The 17577-nt window shown below is 46.0% G+C and overlaps 4 protein-coding genes and 1 long non-coding RNA gene across 6 annotated transcripts in view; 2 read left to right on the top strand and 3 right to left on the bottom strand.

The window, feature by feature from the left end:
• Positions 1–718: 718 nt before the first annotated feature.
• On the bottom strand, positions 719–1303 carry LOC113565720. The gene is made up of 2 exons (XR_003408741.1): positions 1138–1303; positions 719–1060 (listed from the first exon to the last, which is right to left on the bottom strand). It is a non-coding gene; the product is annotated as an uncharacterized LOC113565720 (long non-coding RNA).
• A 194-nt stretch (positions 1304–1497) lies between these two features.
• LOC6589861 (probable cytochrome P450 28d1) lies at positions 1498–3811 on the top strand. The gene is made up of 6 exons (XM_002015130.2): positions 1498–1713; positions 1772–1910; positions 1975–2082; positions 2564–3191; positions 3252–3521; positions 3590–3811. The coding sequence occupies exons 1-6, from the start codon at positions 1520–1522 to the stop codon at positions 3754–3756; spliced, it is 1506 nt and encodes a 501-aa protein (XP_002015166.1). The 5' UTR covers positions 1498–1519; the 3' UTR covers positions 3757–3811.
• On the bottom strand, positions 3778–6946 carry LOC6589862 (TBC1 domain family member 19). Its single transcript, XM_002015131.2, has 7 exons — positions 6491–6946; positions 5241–5427; positions 5080–5173; positions 4760–5012; positions 4230–4699; positions 4092–4173; positions 3778–4030 (listed from the first exon to the last, which is right to left on the bottom strand). The coding sequence occupies exons 1-7, from the start codon at positions 6755–6757 to the stop codon at positions 3857–3859; spliced, it is 1527 nt and encodes a 508-aa protein (XP_002015167.1). The 5' UTR covers positions 6758–6946; the 3' UTR covers positions 3778–3856.
• Positions 6947–10296: 3350 nt separating this feature from the next.
• LOC6589863 (troponin C) lies at positions 10297–11105 on the top strand. Its single transcript, XM_002015132.2, has 3 exons — positions 10297–10439; positions 10510–10927; positions 11004–11105. Exons 1-3 carry the CDS (start codon positions 10437–10439, stop codon positions 11030–11032), a joined length of 450 nt encoding a protein of 149 aa, XP_002015168.1. The 5' UTR covers positions 10297–10436; the 3' UTR covers positions 11033–11105.
• Positions 11106–11356: 251 nt separating this feature from the next.
• LOC6588982 (bone morphogenetic protein receptor type-1B) overlaps positions 11357–17577 on the bottom strand; it is a 66881-nt gene continuing 60660 nt past the window's right edge. Inside the window, exons 3-4 of one of the 2 annotated variants that reach the window (XM_026988582.1) lie at positions 13620–13807; positions 11357–13555 (exon numbers count right to left, since the gene is read on the bottom strand). In XM_026988582.1, the coding sequence (XP_026844383.1) occupies positions 12248–13555; positions 13620–13807 (1496 nt within the window). In that variant the 3' untranslated portion in view covers positions 11357–12247. The remainder of the gene's footprint in view (positions 13556–13619; positions 13808–17577) is intronic. The other variant, XM_026988583.1, reaches the window with a different exon arrangement.

The raw sequence follows: 17577 nt of genomic DNA, 5'->3' as shown, positions 1-17577 counted from the left end.
TTCCAACCAACTCTGAGCCAAGAGGTGTGTGATTATTTCATGGGGAATGGTAAGCTACAAGGTTCTACACTGCGTATCATACGAATCATCCTTCGTATACCCAAAATGTATAGAACTAACTGGCCCATTCGCTATCAATAAAAATAATTAGACATCTGTGTGTATTCTAGTATCAAAATATAATAATTTTTAGTATCAAAATATAATAATTTGTTGTATCAAAATATAATCATTTTTAGTATCAAAATATAGAGTAAATGCAATGACTTCATACGCTCTTCATTAATCGACCAAAAGTGTGCAACTATTGGATTGCGAATAGTTTTTAATTTCCGATGTGTTTTCATATCTTGTGGCATCCGTGTCACTCCCTGGGAAACGTAGTATCCTGCCCAGACGATTGTCGAGCCGTGTAGCATGTGGCATATTAGCCGCCTAGAAAAAGTTAAAATTTAAATAAACAAAAACTTTTCCACCACAACACCATTTATGCTTACACTGTGTTCGATGTACCGCAAACCGAAAACAAACGTATACCTCTGTGTACGAGCGCAGTCGCTGACCCTGAGCACCGTTGTTTCAAATGTTTCAAATGGTCAAAATTAAAATTTTTTTTTTTTTTCTTTAGTTCGTTTTTTGCTTTTTGTATAAAAAAAAATAATCACTTTATTCTTAAACCTAATTGAAAAAAAAACCGAAATAAATATTCCTCGAAAAGTAGAATTTTTAAAATTTTATTTTTTCATGTTTTACTCCGCACGCTCCGGACTATACTGATATTTTTCCAGTATTCTCACACAACATCGAATTTGACATTTGGGGTTTTGTGGGGCATGGATTGCTTGCTTGTAAATAATATGAAACAATACAATATGGATCAACTAATGCCAAAGAAGTGGGTTAACTCGAAAAATTTGGATGGAGTCCCTCGTGGACACGGTGGTGGAAGCGGATGTGCTCTGAGCTTTTTAAGAAACTTGAAGGGACTCCGATGCCAGTAAGGATCTGGTAATGACCCGGTTTTTAATATCATTTACAGGTGAATTCTCACAGATAGGGGCTATGGGAATATTTTTCCAATATTATCTTACTTTATCAATGATCTTTTAACTTTACTGATAATAGAAATAGGCTCACCCTTTCTTCCAGTAATTAATGAGAGTATAGGGGAACAGTCCCCCTATATGGTATATTATTATACATTTTTATCATCATTAATGTGTGCTCTGTGGCCCAGTAATGAATAAGTGCACTAGCCCTTGTTCTTGATAACATAACCGAATCTTATCATACAATGAAATGTGGTCGGGGCTATGTTTTCGGTCCCGTCCCGGACGAAAACGGTCGCAACGGTCAAATAGCCAGTTCTATCAATTTATTTATTAGTTGAATTTAAGTGATTGCACCACCCCACCGTGCTCGAAGCTGCGACATCAGGTTCAATTGAAATCATTGGGCTGGCTGCTAAATTGAGCTTCAGTTGGGTTCCATTCGCGCTGTCGACCGGTCGCATCGCATCATGTGTCCCATTTGTGCCGTACTGCTGCTGCTGGCAACCCTGCTGACCTTGATCTACATCTTTCTGACCTGGAACTTTGGCTACTGGAAGAGACGAGGCATCCAGACAGCCAAGGCATGGCCCCTTGTCGGCAGCTTTCCCAGCGTGTTCACCCAGAAGCGGAACATGGCCTACGACATTGATGAAATCTATCGGTAAGGCAGGGTATGATCAGCCCAAGTATCTAGTGATGATTTTGATCACCATTTGCAGGCAGTACAAGAACACGGAAAGCGTAGTGGGTGTGTTCAACACACGGATCCCACAGCTAATGATTCTGTGTCCGGAATATGCGCACAAGATTTTTGCGGGCGAGTTCCGTAGTTTCCACGACAACGAAATTGGAAAGTTTGTAAGTAAAATTGGATCTGATCAGTGTTAGGTTTTGCTAAACCCAAGTCTTTCTTTCTCTATAGACAAACAAAAAGGTGGACAAGATCTTGGCCAACAATCCGTTCATACTAACAGGAGAAGATTGGAAGGAGAGGCGCGCTGAGATAACACCCGGACTTTCTGCCAATCGGGTAGGTAATAGAGCTCAGATAGTGCTGCTGAATATGTACATAATTAAGGGGGCTTATTTGTATTGTAAGTATAGTATATTCGTGGTGAAAAACGGGAGTGGCTGTAAGTCTACTGATTGCACAACTGAATCATGTAGATTTTTAAAGATACAAAAATTTGGTATTAGGTATGCAAACTGTGATGCCCATTGAACGTTGTTGATTCTCCGAGAATTGTAAAGTTTGGGAAACCGAATTCGAAAGCAAACCGTACTTCTGGGATGCCTACGCTTATCAAAGTTGTATTTACTATATATACTGCACTCGGTGTTTCAACGCATTACCAAAAAAAAAACTAATGGGTATAAACTTTCGTATAAATTTTGTTTGTAGAAATTGTAGAAAGTTTTCTACAATTTTCGTTGGAACACATTGAGGTCTCTTTGTTTTAAAAATATGTATATTTGAATTTTAACTACCTTTCTCTATCAACAAAAAAAAGGTCAAAGCCGTCTATCCAGTGTCGCAGAGCGTGTGCAAGCATTTTGTGGAATACATCAAACGTCAGCAGCGCATGGCCACCTCCGATGGCATCAATGCAAAGGACCTGTGCCTGTGCTACACCACCGAGGTGGTGTCCGACTGTGTGCTGGGAATCTCCGCCCAGAGCTTCACGGAAACCCCCACGCCGCTGGTGGGCATGATCAAGCGCGTGTTCGAGCAGTCCTTTGGCTTCATCTTCTACACGATGGCGGCGAACCTCTGGCCACCCATTCGAAAGATCTACAGCGTGCCGCTGTTCGCCAAGGAGGTGGAACAATTCTTCTTCGACATCATGGAAAAGTGCATAATCTTGCGGCGAGAGAATCCTAAGCAACAGCGCGAGGACTTCCTCAACTATATGCTGCAGCTGCAGGAGAAGAAGGGACTGGACACCACGGAGCTGACATCACACACGATGACATTCCTCACGGACGGCTTCGAGACCACGGCTTTGGTGCTCTCCCACACGCTCCTGCTGCTCGGTCGCAATCCGGCGGAGCAGCGGAAGGTGCGCGATGAGATTGGGAAGGGAGATCTAACTTTTGAGCAGCTGAGCGAGCTGCCCTACATCGATGCCTGTATTCATGGTAACGAACCACTGACCAAATTCCATTACTCCTCTATTTGGATGATCTTTTAATCCCCAGAAACCTTGCGTCTTTTTGCGCCCCTCCTGTCCGGCCGCAAATTAGTGACTGAGGCCTACGACTTTGTGAACAAGAACGGTGTGACCGTGCGCGTCCATCCCGGGGATGTGGTGATCATTCCAGCCCATTCTATGCACCACGATCCGGAGTACTACGAGGATCCAGAGGTGTTCAAGCCGGAGCGTTTCCTGGAAATCAATGGCGGAGTGCGCAAATATCGGGAAGCAGGCGTATACTATGGCTTCGGCGATGGACCACGCGTTTGTCCAGGTGTGTCCAGGGTGCTCCTTTCATTATGAACCGCAGATCAGAATGCAGCATACTCCTTCTGTTTATAGGCATGCGGTTCGCTCTCACCCAAGTCAAGGCTGCCTTGGTCGAGATTGTTCAGAACTTTGAGATTAAGGTCAATCCCAAGACGCGATCGGACAACGAACTCGACGATACCTTCTTCATGGCCACCCTGAAGGGTGGAATCTGGCTGGACTTTGAGGCGCACAAATAAACCTTCTCGATCGATTTTAGATCGATTCGATCATTGTATATTATTACTACTCAAAGTTACATAGAATTTTGTACCTACAACAAAACCCCAAATCGAATCTCTAGTCTCGACTCAGGGCTAATTGAACAAGGGGCAGCACTTTGATCGAGGACAGATCCGCCAGAATCGACTCAATGTTGTCCAAGGAAGCCACCTGCATGAGGCTCTCCTTGCGGAAGCTTAAGATAATAATGGCAAAGAGTGGCAGAATCTCCAGGCTATCGAAACCCAGTATCTGAAATGAGGGAGCGGCAATTGAAGACTTGTTTCGGAATGTGGTTTAGGGAACTACCCACCAAGTCCCAAAGGATCAGGAGCTGATCGGGTGGCAGGTGTCCGGAAAAGGCGCGCATTAGCCATTTGAAAACCACTCGCAAACTGGAAGGAGTTCAGTTTATTTAAAGGATAAGGAATATTCTCCAACTTGGACTCACGGCTGTATCTGTAGCTCACGGAAGTGCGACCAGAGCTGGGGCTCATAGGTCTGCAGCAGCTTCTCGAACAGCAGGCAGAGGCTGACAATGCCCTGGGGATGCGTGTTGATGGTGGTCAGTCGGTGGCAGTATCGTATATAGAACGCACGGAAGGTGTAGTACAGATTGACGGGCGAGTCGTACAGATAGCAGAACGGAGCGGCGAACATGCAGATCCCGTGGAAGGGCACCACGCCCGAGGGAGGGCCCTCGTACGTCTTGCCCTTCACCGGGAATGCCTCGTAGTCCACACAGCTCCCAATGTCCGTGTCGCGGGAGAAGCAGAGCAGCACCTGGTAGAGCACATCCTCGAACACAAAATACTGATCATCGTTGGAGGCCGTTAACTGGATGTCCTTGAAGACCAGCTTGTCCACGATATGATCCGTAGTCCAAACAGTGTTCCGCAACTTCTGCCAGTGTTCTATGTCCTGGAGAAAGATTATCAGACATATATAATTCTCTTCTTTAAACAATTGGGTATCCCTTACGTAGTCATGCAGCTTGCTATCGAGCACGGCCGCCCAGAGGGCACCTCGATACGGGGCCGGAGTGCAGCCCTTCTTTAGGAATTGCTGGCACATGGGCGCATGTCGGGTCTCCAGAATGCGCTGGCACTGCGTTGTTAGGTCCGGCATACCCAGGTAGCCGTCACCCCGCAGCAGATCCGCGAAGTGGGTCCGCAGCTCGAAGAGATTCTTCACGGGCAGAGCAATGTGCGAGAACTCCCATTGAGGAATTTGGCTAAAGAATAAGGAAACGCTGAGTATAGCACCGACTGAGGATGGGCAGGGTTTGAGGAGTTGCTTACTCTGTATTTTCGGTGGTCTTGGCGGGTCCTTTCAGAGAGAGCAGCACCTCTAGCAGATCCTTGGGCGCGTACACAGGTCGATAGTTGGCTAGGTCTGAAAATTCCATGGGAATTCATGAATTTATCAATTTATCGGAGACAAATCTGGGTTGTACTCTCACCCATGCTGTAGTTGCTCAGCTCATTCCATTTCGCCATAAAGTCCTCGCGATCCGTACTGATGCGGGGCTGTCCATGGAGCGGGACCTTCAGCTCTGTGCACATGGCATTCAAGCTCTTGCGCACCCGTCGATCCCACAGCACCCCGGCTCTTTTCAGATAGCCCAGGGGATCGCTTAAAGTGGTTTTCTACAAGTAAAATATAATGGAATAGAAGGCCATCAAGATTACATCAATTGCCAGATATACTTCAGGAGCCGTCATCTTGACAGCCTTGCCCCTGGGTGCTGAATGGGCTTGCGAATGTTTCAAGTGTCTACACCCATAGACAAAAGCCCTGGGAACAGAATTATAAGTATATATCTATGCCATTATATCTTCGCCGAGAGTGGAATTATTAAAGCTGAAGTGTTTTCACTTACATTTTGACAGTAATATGAAAATATTTGATATAATATAATTATTTTTATAATTAAAACCAAGTGAATTCTATTCAGTTTCACTATTTGTATAACCGATACTCGAAAAGAGTAAATCTTGAAAACTGTGGATTCCACAGATTTTCGTCTTTTGTTGGGCCGTCATTGATGATTTGTGATATCATAGGACAGACAGACATGGCTCAATTGACTCGTCTATTGATGCTGATCAAGAATATATATACTTTATGGGGTCGTTACTTCTGTGCGTTACACATAACCACCTTCACCACAAATCTAATATTCGCCGTAAACTCATTTTGAGTATCAGGTATAAAAAAAGTCAGAGGCGTTTTGCTGATTTCTATTCGCCTGGTATTGAGCTTCGAAATTTCTTAATTTTCGCCCATTCGTCCGACTTAATTTTCAGCAGGAGGTTGCTGGTTGGATATAGAACCAATCAGCACTTTTGGATGAGCGGAATCAATATTCGACTGCGAGACGGAGAAACGAAGCGCATGTAAATGCAAACTTTTCGTATACACGTTTTTCACATCTTATGTGAAATGTATATGTTATGTATATGCTTAAAAAGTTATTAATAGTGGTAAGAAGGTGAAAAATACTGTAAGATATTTTCACATACCTACTAGAAGTACAAACAATATTTCATAATGTTTGGACGAGCCGTTTGGCTTTATAGATCGGTCTGTAGAGTCCTCTAAACACTTAAAATTATGAGAGCTCTTGGCCCTTTCCTAATCTTCAGAGATAAAATCTTAAGGCCCTCTTATACGAACAAAATATAGCCCGTCTTGCCATCGAGTACTCACCGATAGCTGTTTGGTGGTGGCGGTGGGGTCTGGCTTGGACAGACGACTGCGCACCAGATTGTAGACAATGTTGCGTATCTCTGTTTCCAGGCCGGCCCCCTTGATGGCATCCTCCAGAGTATTGCGCATGTCGATGGGATCCACATTGGGACTGCAGGCAAGGCGCTGCAGCTCCTTGTAGATGGGTTCGTAGGACTTGGTGGTTTTGATGGCCGAAATAACCTTGGCTGTCATGTGGTGAATGCTGGCATCCTGCAGTTCCTCCATTGTTGCTGTCCTGTCCCAGGATCCAGCTCTCAGTTCTGTTTCGGTTCCTCTTCAGATCCGCTGGGTTTGCGTTTGTTCAGCCTTCGTCTAATGTTTGCTACTTACTAAATATTTACTTTGTTTCGGAGTTGTGATTAGCAGCCCCAACAGTTGGGAATTTCTAACAATCGTTTGACTTTTATCGATCAAACATTTTCGCCTGCTTTGATTTGGATTTGGGCCCGACTGACTCGACTGACTCGACTGACTCGACTGACTGCATCCGGAGCTCTCGTCGCTTCATAGTTACGGAATGCACACACTTGTTTGGTTTCACTCGATTCGAATTGGTCCGCCTTTCGCTTGGGTTTTGGCTTTAACCAGCCGCCCCTCGCAACCGAAAATTCCATTATGTTTTCGTTTGCAATAAATACAGCCAAGGCGCGTGAAATTGCTTTCGGTAGATGCTCGGTACACCCACAGACTGGCGTACGCAGCCATTGCACAATGGGGCTATGGGGGGGAGGAAGCTCTTTGCTTGCCATCTGTCATCTGGGCCAACGAGTTGCTGACATGATTGACACTCTGTAGCTACTGCTGCTGCTCCTGTTGATTGCCATGTGGAAAACACAGAAACCCACTCATAATGGGCAGTGTTGGAATCCCCAACCACATGCCAGTATATTTCCCTAAATATTCTTATTCCTCAGATTTAATGTATGCTTTTTAATTTTGGGAAATTCGAGTACATCTAATTGTTTTTTCACATTGTCTTTCAGTTGATGGCCCAAATGGATGCCCAGCAGCTGGAGACTCAGAAGATTCAGACGTTTTCTGGTAGATCATGAATGACCCTCCATTCAAGTGTAGGAATGAGGCAAATTAAAAACGACCGACATCGATTAAAACGCCCAACAGTGGTAAAATAAGGTAAGTGGTAAGTAGAGTTGCGACTGACAGGAGAATGTTCCTGAGAGTTTACTTCAGTGCATTCCTAATAAGCTTCAGCTGCTGACTCTCGAACTGAACAGAAATGATCCAATAGAAAGATTAGAAGCAGACCTAACATATGCCCACTGCTTCTTCGAAGCGGGTTCTTTCCTCCATCAACTTGGTCGTCTCATTATGTTTCTCAAGGATATACAGCATGACAAACTGGTTGAGAAAGGCATCAATGTAGTAGAAAAAGCAACAAAACCAATTAATAAGCGTCCTAGAGTCCTGCATGAACAAGCAATCAGCGTCTCAGCGGAATGGACGTTGATTTTACTGTGTTGGATACGAAAATTTCGGCTTTTTTTTCTCGCTCACTTTCCATGTGATTTGCTGGTAGAGAAAAAGAGAACGAAACACAATAGTTTTCTGGCTTTTCCTTCTGGCTGTAAATGGTTATCACTTTGCATTTTTGCGGTGGCTAGAAGTCCCGCTGTGCAATTCTGCGGGATTGGTGGATACCTCTAGGAACACCTGTACAGACAAAGGGTAACTCTCCTAAGCCAGTGAAATACCTTCTGTTAGGTAGGTGTGCCATTGAGGGCTCAGTAAGGTGAGCACAACAGCCAACAGCGGAGACACGTTCCCCGACTTCGTCCAGATCTCGCAGAGCTCTGATAGTCGGACGAGATGCACCGCGTTGCATAAACTATTTAAATCAATTTCGGTTCGTTCAGCCGGACGATACATAATCGTACGTATGCACATATGTATGTATATGCGGAACGTTTGTAATTGAATTTCACGCGGCCAAATTTGGCAGTGGGGCCCAATTCGGGGCGAATTAATAATCGTAAAGTACTGAATGGACAGGAATTATGATCCTAGGAAGATTGTCCCGTGACCAGTTTTGAATTTTTGTCAGATCTGATGAGAATTAAATTAAATTTGAATCTTTTATGATGCTTTGATCTCTTTATGAAATTGTGTTTCTTTAAAGAATGCCTTACTAAAGCAAATACGGATAGCTGATCATTCACAAGGCTAATTATAGTCTTAACTTATGGCAATTCTTTGATCAATTAACGTACCGCTTCCTCTTTCAGGATACCATGTGTACCTGGTATTGAGTGCGCTCCTGGCGGATACCATTTGTTTTGGTAATTACATCGTAAATCTTGCCTTAAATTTCATGTCAGCAACGAAATTAGAACTTTTGCCTCCGACGTGGTCACCACTTGGTCTATTTTTGCCGGGGCTAATACGAAAAGTACACACAATTTCGTTGAAATATGTAAAAACAATCGAGCCGCAGTATCCCCCATGTGCACCCGCAGCTGAACGGGTGTAGTGCCTCCTGTCTGGGGACACATTCCAAAAGTGTTTCACGTTTTGTCATAAATAATAAAAATCAAATGACCATCAAAAGTTGCTGCTGCTGTTGCTGATTCTGATGCTGATGTTGGTGCTGCCTTTGCCAAAAAATGCCGCCGGAAGGTTACCCACAGATACAGAGAACTACTCGTATCCAACATCCAAGTTTCCATTCCCATCCCCGTACCCGCCAGACTTGGGCGGCCTGTCCATCTTCCTTGATGTCCATTTGCCAGTGCCCGAATGCCTGTTTGTTTGTTTTAACGCAAAAATATAAAACCAAATCAACATTTTTGCCCAGAGAACAATTTGCGAAAGAGAGAGAGAGAGAGAACATAGCATGCCCCAGTAGTGGGACAGCAGGGCGGCGGTTAACCGCAGAACCCGCACCAGCAGAGATCTTGTGGAACTACCACCACCACCACCAGTGGGCATCTGGCCCACTCACGATCATATGGACAAAAATTGCTATAAAGTACTAAAAATACAATTACCGTGAGAAAATCGCGCTGATTTTGTGACTGATTGTGAAGACGTTTATAGTCGATTTTTAGTGACTGAGTGACCGACCGACAGACAGACGGACGCACACACTCCGCATGTGGGTGGATGGATAGTACATACAAATGTACATATGTATGTACATTCGGTAGTGAGTGTGTAGAGGAGTGTGTGCTGCTGCTCTTTGCATAACTGTGGCGTGCGCTGCGGTGCGCTCGGTTTTTCCGGCTGCCAGCGGAAAAAAATATGATGGAAGCGAGATGACGTCGTCGATGCTCTGGCCCGACCTTAGACATCAGCCGACACCAAAAACCACAACCAAAAACCCCGGCCCCCAGTGCACCTGTAACACTTTGATCTGATTGAGATTTTTGCGTCTGGCCAGAATCAGTCTCCGGCTGCACCCTCTCCAGCCCCCTCCCCACCGATCCCATCCCCAGCCCCAGCCCCAGCCGCATTCCGATGGCTGTTAATAAAGTATTGCGCCAAAAGCCGAAAGCCGAAAGTACGAGTACCCCCTCTGAAGGATGGACAGATGGATGGATGAGGCTGCTACTGCCCCACCTCTGCCGCCGATGCCGCTGCCGCTGCTTCTGCCACGGCTGCTGCTGCCTTCTGCCTTCTGCCTCTGCTGAGGTGGGCTTCTGCCGCCACCGCCGCTGCTGCTGCTGCGTGACGCTTCCACTAAGCAAAATATGCCGTTTATAAATAATGATCTTGGCCAGACGATCGGTTTAGTGCGCGCCCGCAGGCCAACGCAGTTGGAACGCATTCTAGGACAGCAGATCGCAGATCGCCGCCGCAGCAGCATTCAGTCAGAGATCGGGAATAGGAGATACACGTTCTATACACACGGAGATCCGCGCACAGCAGCCCCACACACAGATACAAAATGGTATCTATCGGTTTATGTTCATGATTGTGCAATCAGCCGTGCAACGGACTAACTTTTCCGCTTACCGCAGGAGGACGATGAGAAAATGGACATCATGCGCAAGGCATTCCAAATGTTCGACACACAAAAGACGGGCTTCATCGAGACCCTGCGCCTGAAGACGATCCTCAACAGCATGGGTCAGATGTTCGAGGAGAGCGAACTGCAGGCCCTGGTCGACGATAACGATCCCGAGGACACGGGCAAGGTGAATTTCGATGGCTTCTGTGCCATTGCCGCCCATTTCCTCGAGGAGGAGGATGCCGAGGCCATCCAAAAGGAGCTGAAGGAGGCCTTCCGTCTGTACGATCGCGAGGGCAATGGTTACATCACCACCTCCACCCTCAAGGAGATCCTGGCCGCCCTCGACGACAAGCTCTCCTCCAGCGACCTCGATGGCATCATTGCCGAGATCGACACGGACGGTTCCGGCACTGTGGACTTTGATGGTGGGCACTGAGAGAGAGCGCTATAATCTTTTCAGATATATCTGGACTAATCCGTTTGATCTTTTTCCTCTTTCAGAATTCATGGAGATGATGGCGGGCGAGTAGAGGGGGAGAGGGAATCATTATTTGCTGACATAAAACCAACGTGGAAACAAGCTTTTGGGTTTAATAATAATTTTTTATTATTTTTAAATAAATTAACTAAACGCTTTCGTACAAACTTTAGTTCTTGTTTAGGTCTACGTGCAAATACTCAACAAAACAAAATGAAAAATGAAACTGAAACTGAATCCAATCGATACATATAGCTAGTTTTAATTATAGCTTACACTCTGCTCTTATGGGATATAGCGTTTACTGTCTAGATCTAGCTTAAACAAGAGGTTACTCGATAAGACATACATAAGTTAAACAGTTACGGATAGAGATAGAGATAGAGATACAGATACATATACTACATATATAGTATTTACAGCATCGCTTATAACGATATAATATATATGATGTATGATTAGCGGCCTATAAACATCTGCGCCATATTTACAAAACAAAAACCAAAAGAACCAGGACTCAGATATCCTAAATATTGCTATATATACTATATAGTGTGTATGTGTTTGTAAATGGGGGCTTAGGCCATCGCTTCCTGGCTTCTGTCTTTACACTCTGTCTTAAGGCAACTAATTCTGTGGATTTTACATAAGGCAGCACTTAGTATCTTGCACAATTCGGCAAAGACTTCACTTAAACACTAGACATACAAACAGAACAGATATACATATATGTATGCTGGAGTACCTTCGGATCTTGGTAGTTGCGTACAAGAGCTGGCACATAAACTATACTCTCTCGTACGATACTATTATAATAATATGTTAGATGTAAATTTCGAATTTGATGGATTTTGTCGTTCTCTTCGCATATCCCGAATATACATATGTCGTATTTCTGTGCATATAATATTTCTCAAATAGTTAAAGCATTTTTCTAACCAAAGATTTTGCATGGGGTACTTATTTGACAAAGATCTTAAATTACATACTCGCTACAGTTCCTAGCTTACAATCAGTGCGGCCCTTAAAGTAACCGTAGAATAGGCACCTCTGAAAGGATCCTCTCAAGTACAAAACCATCCTTGCACCTGGAGACAGCTTACAATTAGAGACTAACTAGGAAGGGCACAAGACTCTTCTTTCGATTGAAAACAACAGAAAAAAAAGGAAGAAACTAAATGCAACTTAGGTCAAACCTAGAACGAGACTACAAGACATATTTAATATATGCACTAAGGGGCAGCACAGGGCCACAGGGACTCAGGGCCTAGACAATCTTCATGGGCACATCGATGAGGCAGTCCGCCTCGAGCCGACCCAGGGTCTTCTTGACGCGCAGGGCCGTCAGCCGCACTGTGGGATTGGGATGCCAGCACTCCAGCATGATCTTGGAGATGGTGGCCAGGACATCGTCCTCTTGCCACCGCGACGGTATCGGCGGCCGGAATCCCTTTACGCACACAACGGCATGCATGTCCTCGAACGTGGGATCCGATGGCACCACATCGTGGTACGGCAGGGCGTAGTCCTCGCAGGTTGTTGTCTTGGTGCCCGAAATGGGGGTGTAGCACCGACGCGCCATCTCCCACAGCACCAGTCCCACCGAGTACATGTCGGCCCGCTTGAACTCCTCGAACTGCTGCGCGTTGAGGGCCTGGCTCAGTACCTCCGGGGCCATGTATCGTCGCGTGCCGACGCGAGTATTCTGCGCAATGTGGATCTCGTCCAGCTCCGAGTTGTACTTGACCGCCAGGCCAAAGTCGGCGATGGCGCACTGTCCATTCCGCTTCACCAGAATGTTCTTGCTCTTGATGTCCCGGTGAGCGATGGCCGGCTTGCCGGGCGTGCCAAAGATCTCGTCGTGCAGGTGGGCCAGGCCCGAGGCCAGGGAGTAGGCAAGGAGCTGCAGCTTCTGCGGATTGATCACCGACATGGAGAGGTAGTCGTGCAGGCTGCCCATCTCATGGTAGTCGGTGATCAACAGCATCTGGGTCCAGCTGCCGTTGCCCTTGATGTCGGCGGCAATGAACCCAAGGATGTTCTCGTGGCGCATCAGCACAGTCTGGTAGATCTCCGTCTCGCGGAACCACGAGGCCTCCTCGGTGGTGAAGAAGGTCTTCACGGCCACACGCTCGTCCCGCCACTTGGCCAGCCACACCTCGCCGTATCGCCCCTTGCCCACCAGCCGCACCATCTGGATCTGCTTGGCGATGGTCCGTTGCACCAGCAGCGGCAGACCCGACCCGGAGCCCGAGCTCTGCTCCACCAGCTGCGACAGCGGCGACAGCTGCGAGTTGTACATGGAGTTGATCAGGCGGGGCTGCTTGCGCAGCTTCTCCCGCCGCTTGTAGGTCAGGCAGAGGGTGGCCACGATCAGCATGAACACGGACAGGCACACAATGATGGAGGCGAACAGGGCCAGCGTGTGCACGGACTCACTGCTCACAGGCAGCTCCGGGGCCGGCGTTGTCATCTTGGGCGTGAACGTGGGATGCAGGTCGCGGTTGCAAAGGTCCTCCTTGTCGCAGCAAACGATATTCTTGCCATGCAGGTGCGGTACAGCGGCCACTTTACACTGTAATGGTTAAAGCCAGCAATTAATTAAGGAACTCTTCTCCTCAGATATCCGGAAAACTTACCATGAGAAGGCCGCCGTTGTCTTCGGGTGGCATGCAGCCGTATGTGCGCTCTTCCTCGTACATTCCACTCGTCTCGTCGTACAGCTCCTGGACGGCACTGAAGCAACTGCCGCCGGGTCGGGTCTCGCAGGTTCCATTGCTGACGTTGCCCGGACAACTGCCATCGCAGTAGCAGGTCAGGGAGCGGGCTACAAGTGGACAAAAGGTACCGATTTGGGAATAAGTATGCGTTCAAAAATAATATCTAAAGAATCTCCAGCATATCTGAAGACTTAAACCCTAGCAGTGATGTGATTAATAGTCCCCGGAATGAATATATTCTTCAACATAAACCTATAAAAGAGGTGGAGCACCCCAGATTTATTCTTTGACGCACAACCGAAAAGTACACAAGATAATCTGTGAGAAAAACCAAATACATGTCGTGTGCATGCCGGGGAAAATAACAGTTCGACTCGAGACTGCGATCCTGTGCATAAGCTCTTAAATGATTCTATCAACGATGCATTGAATGCTTCCCAACACAAAGAATCAGATATATTCCAGTACCCTGTACCTATCTGACATGTCAATCTGCATAATCAATCCGTTTCAAAAGCCGATTACTGCCCGAGTGGCGAATGTAAATAATAGCAAAACCAATCAATGGCTGAGCTTCTCTCAATAACAATATATGTAAACGATCTCTGAGCTGCTGGAAATCCATGCCAACAGCCAGTGTGGGTACTGCACAATCAATTACCATCATAAAGCCGATTAGTGTCCACCCAATGATTTTCAGAGAATACTCGTAGCAATAATCTTCTATGCAGCTGCAACGGTAGCCCGCTGTATCGATCAATTTAAGACCGTTAATGTTGGACTAAATATCTAAGCAAATCGCTCTCGTGGGCTGTCTGATGCTAAGTATTATCCCCGGAGAATACAGTAACGTCGATCCGTAGAGTCAATCCATTATAAGGCAGAGATTACAAGTGCCAGCAAAACGCTGGCTACAACTGGATGCCACTTAAAATGCACTTGAGCTTGAAGCGTGGGCTGTCCCTTACCAAAACTACAAAACTCCGTTAATAATCCCCCCCTCCGAATCAATCAATTGTTAAGCCCCCAACTGTCCGGCTGGCGATTAAAAACGCTGGCAAACCGCTAGGCACTCTACCATGAAAATGCGTTTGAGCATGAAGAGTGGGGCCTGGGGGGAGGAGGGTAACGGTAACTCGGGCAATTGATTCAGGTCGCTGGCAAATCTGCAACTAATTACAAGCTCGTTGCAAGTGGCTGCTGCTGCTGTTGCCGATCGGTAGCTGCTTGGCTGCCTCTGTGGCCGCTGGACTCCAGTGCTCTCTTTGGATACATGGGGCACAGCTTAACAGTTATGGGTGGGCGTTGTGCGTTGGGGTATTGGGCAAATGCGTTTTATTACCGTTTGCCGCATGCGACACTGGACTAGGAGCAGCACTCTCCCAAGGCACATGACTTACAGCCACTTGTGATACTCTCTCTCTCACTCGCAAAAAGGGTATAGAGATATTTGCTGCACACAGAAGGCAATGGTACACACAAGTTATAGCATTTCTTCGGTGAATATTTTTCGCTTCGGTTCGATTTGGGTGACTGCGTGGTTGAGTGGGTGGATGAGTGGTTGTGGTTCCCATGGCTGGTTCCCGGACCCCGACCTGCTCAATATCTTTAATATTTAATTGCATTCAGACACTGTTTTGTCCGTCTCGTTGCAGTTCCATTCATAAAAACGCATTTAATGCCCCCACGCCCCCGGCCTGAATGGGCCATATTTTTTATGGCTTAAAGACAGAGTCTGTGAGGGTGCGGGGTGCGGGCTGCTGGCTGCGGGTATTTAACATATTTTTAGACAGTTTTTTTATAACGCAATTGACTATTTATAAGTCGTAAAGTGCTCAGTCGCTCATTCGTGCAGCAATCGTTTAAAGAGCCCCAACGGATGTCGCAGATACATTTGCAGCGTTGGCTAACCTGATTCGCATTTGGTATTGGATTATGTTTGTTTATTCGTAATATTCTGGGCTGGAAAACAAGCTCTCAGGTTCCCTATCATTCCATTTGTTTATGCCTCCACTGGGCAGGGGGGCGGGGATTGTTACGTGATACCAAAAAGACTCAAAAACGCACATTCCCAAAAAAACGAGATCGGCCATTCGACCATAGAATGATCTCTAGAAACCAGTTAAAAGATACATTTTAGAGTGATTAATGGTTTGTAGCATTTTGTGGCACAAACAATGAGACACACGACATTCTTCAAGTTTCATTTTTGGTGGCAATTGCATTTGACGGATACCCGAGATTCGAGCTCGAATCCGAGATCGAGTCGCGTGTCTTCAAGGCTGTTGCAGATCTTTGACGGCATGCCAATCGCAGCCACTCACAGCTATGCAGAATGGCTGCCACAGCCACTAGATACTTTTGTATCTACATATAGCGAGACAGAGCGAATGCAAAATACGAAACAAATCAACAAATTGGCGGATGTTGTTTGCATCTGACCACGCCTCCCATCGGCAGCAGCCGTACCTCAGCGAGATAATAATTTAATTACAATTTAATAGCAAACGACAGCTGCTGCCGAGAGAGAGAGACACAGCAGAAGCGGCAGCGGAGCGGTTTGCTGGCTGTTTTTATCGCGCCAAATGTATCTGGTGTCGGAGGGGAGGCGTTTGGCTAGGCGAAAACGTGACTGCTGCCCAAAGATATATGTTCAATTGTATTTCAACTTTCATTGTCGCATTCATACATATATTATACACATCTGCCATACCTGTTGCTCCCTCTCTCTGGATGCTGCCACAAGGAGCAGCAAAAGGAGTGGAATGATGGCCACGTAGCACAGTAGCCCCTTGCGGTGCAGACAAATTATGAATTTTTGTACACAGCAGCGACCAACAAAAAATAAAGTCAAAAGCAGAAGGAGAAGGAAACCAAATTATGAAACGAGCCGCGGACGAGGGCATCCGCCAGACAACGTCGCCGCTGAGATGGAGCTGGGGAGGCGCTGGGGAGGAGCTGGGGACGTTGCGCTTTGAAATCAAATTGTTGCCTCTTCGCTGCTGCTGCTGCTGCTGTTGCTTCAGGGGCAAGGCAATGTGGCGGCTCCAAGTTGGCGCCAAGTGCACGCGCTTGCCACTCAACAAAACCGACAAACACAACGGCCACAAAAAAGAAAAACAAAAACTTGCTTGAAGGCCCAGAACAAAGCAATCTTCAGGTTGCTCATGTCAGTAGTGTGGTTCATGTGTGTGTGTTAGCCGAGTTGCAATAAACAACAATTTTTATGTGAAACTCTTTCAAACACGAAAAGGAAATTGCAGAAAGATGGCCCCAAACATGAGGGCAAGGGCAAACATCATCAGAAAATCATAAAAAATAAACGTTCAAATCATAATCGATACATAAATAGTCGGTGCAAGAACAGAAGTCCATCAGAACTCACATATCTTGATCGATAATTGAAGCCTGTGGAGATCTAATCAATCGAATATTCGTATATTCAATCACAGTCTGATTTCAATAACTAATTCGGAATGCTAACAAAACTAACCATTAACAATCTATCTATCAATCAACAACCTTTTTGACTAGTCCATATTTATTCTGAATAAAATCATTTGATTTTTTCAATACGACTCAAGGGTTCAACTCGTTTTAGTTGAATAATTAAGCGGTTTATACTTCTAGATTATAATTTAATCCCGATCTTATAGTTCTACTACTAATTCCAAAGGTTTGAACATCAGATAAACTTTTCCGATGCAAACTTTTTCCGGCTTTCTACTAGATTATGTCTCATTTGCTCATTGCTATAGAGATCTCCCCTTATAGAGTGCAGGGCATTCACAGGGTACTACATAATGTGTTTCCATGTTTCCCATTTCAATTCACAGAATCTACTGGCGTCTATCTCGAACAGTTTAAATTTCTTGAG

Source organism: Drosophila persimilis, unplaced genomic scaffold, assembly GCF_003286085.1.
Source record: "Drosophila persimilis strain 14011-0111.01,24,50 unplaced genomic scaffold, DperRS2 tig00000191-arrow-pilon, whole genome shotgun sequence".
In the NCBI taxonomy this organism is placed as follows: Eukaryota; Metazoa; Arthropoda; class Insecta; order Diptera; family Drosophilidae; genus Drosophila; species Drosophila persimilis.
This window is presented reverse-complemented; position numbering and strand designations above follow the sequence as displayed.

What these genes read in the sequence shown, in the direction of transcription:
- LOC6589862 (XM_002015131.2), bottom strand. Translation starts at nt 6,757, where the DNA reads ATGGAGGAACTGCAGGATGCCAGCATTCACCACATGACAGCCAAGGTT. An exon ending in GCTGAGCAACTACAGCATGG is followed by an intron (nt 5,174 to 5,240) that starts GTGAGAGTACAA and finishes TGGAATTTTCAG; the next exon opens with ACCTAGCCAACTATCGACCT. An exon ending in AAGACCACCGAAAATACAGA is followed by an intron (nt 5,013 to 5,079) that starts GTAAGCAACTCC and finishes CTTATTCTTTAG; the next exon opens with CCAAATTCCTCAATGGGAGT.
- LOC6589863 (XM_002015132.2), top strand. An exon ending in CGGCACTGTGGACTTTGATG is followed by an intron (nt 10,928 to 11,003) that starts GTGGGCACTGAG and finishes TTCCTCTTTCAG; the next exon opens with AATTCATGGAGATGATGGCG.
- LOC6589861 (XM_002015130.2), top strand. Translation starts at nt 1,520, where the DNA reads ATGTGTCCCATTTGTGCCGTACTGCTGCTGCTGGCAACCCTGCTGACC. An exon ending in CATCGATGCCTGTATTCATG is followed by an intron (nt 3,192 to 3,251) that starts GTAACGAACCAC and finishes TTTAATCCCCAG; the next exon opens with AAACCTTGCGTCTTTTTGCG. An exon ending in TGGACCACGCGTTTGTCCAG is followed by an intron (nt 3,522 to 3,589) that starts GTGTGTCCAGGG and finishes TTCTGTTTATAG; the next exon opens with GCATGCGGTTCGCTCTCACC.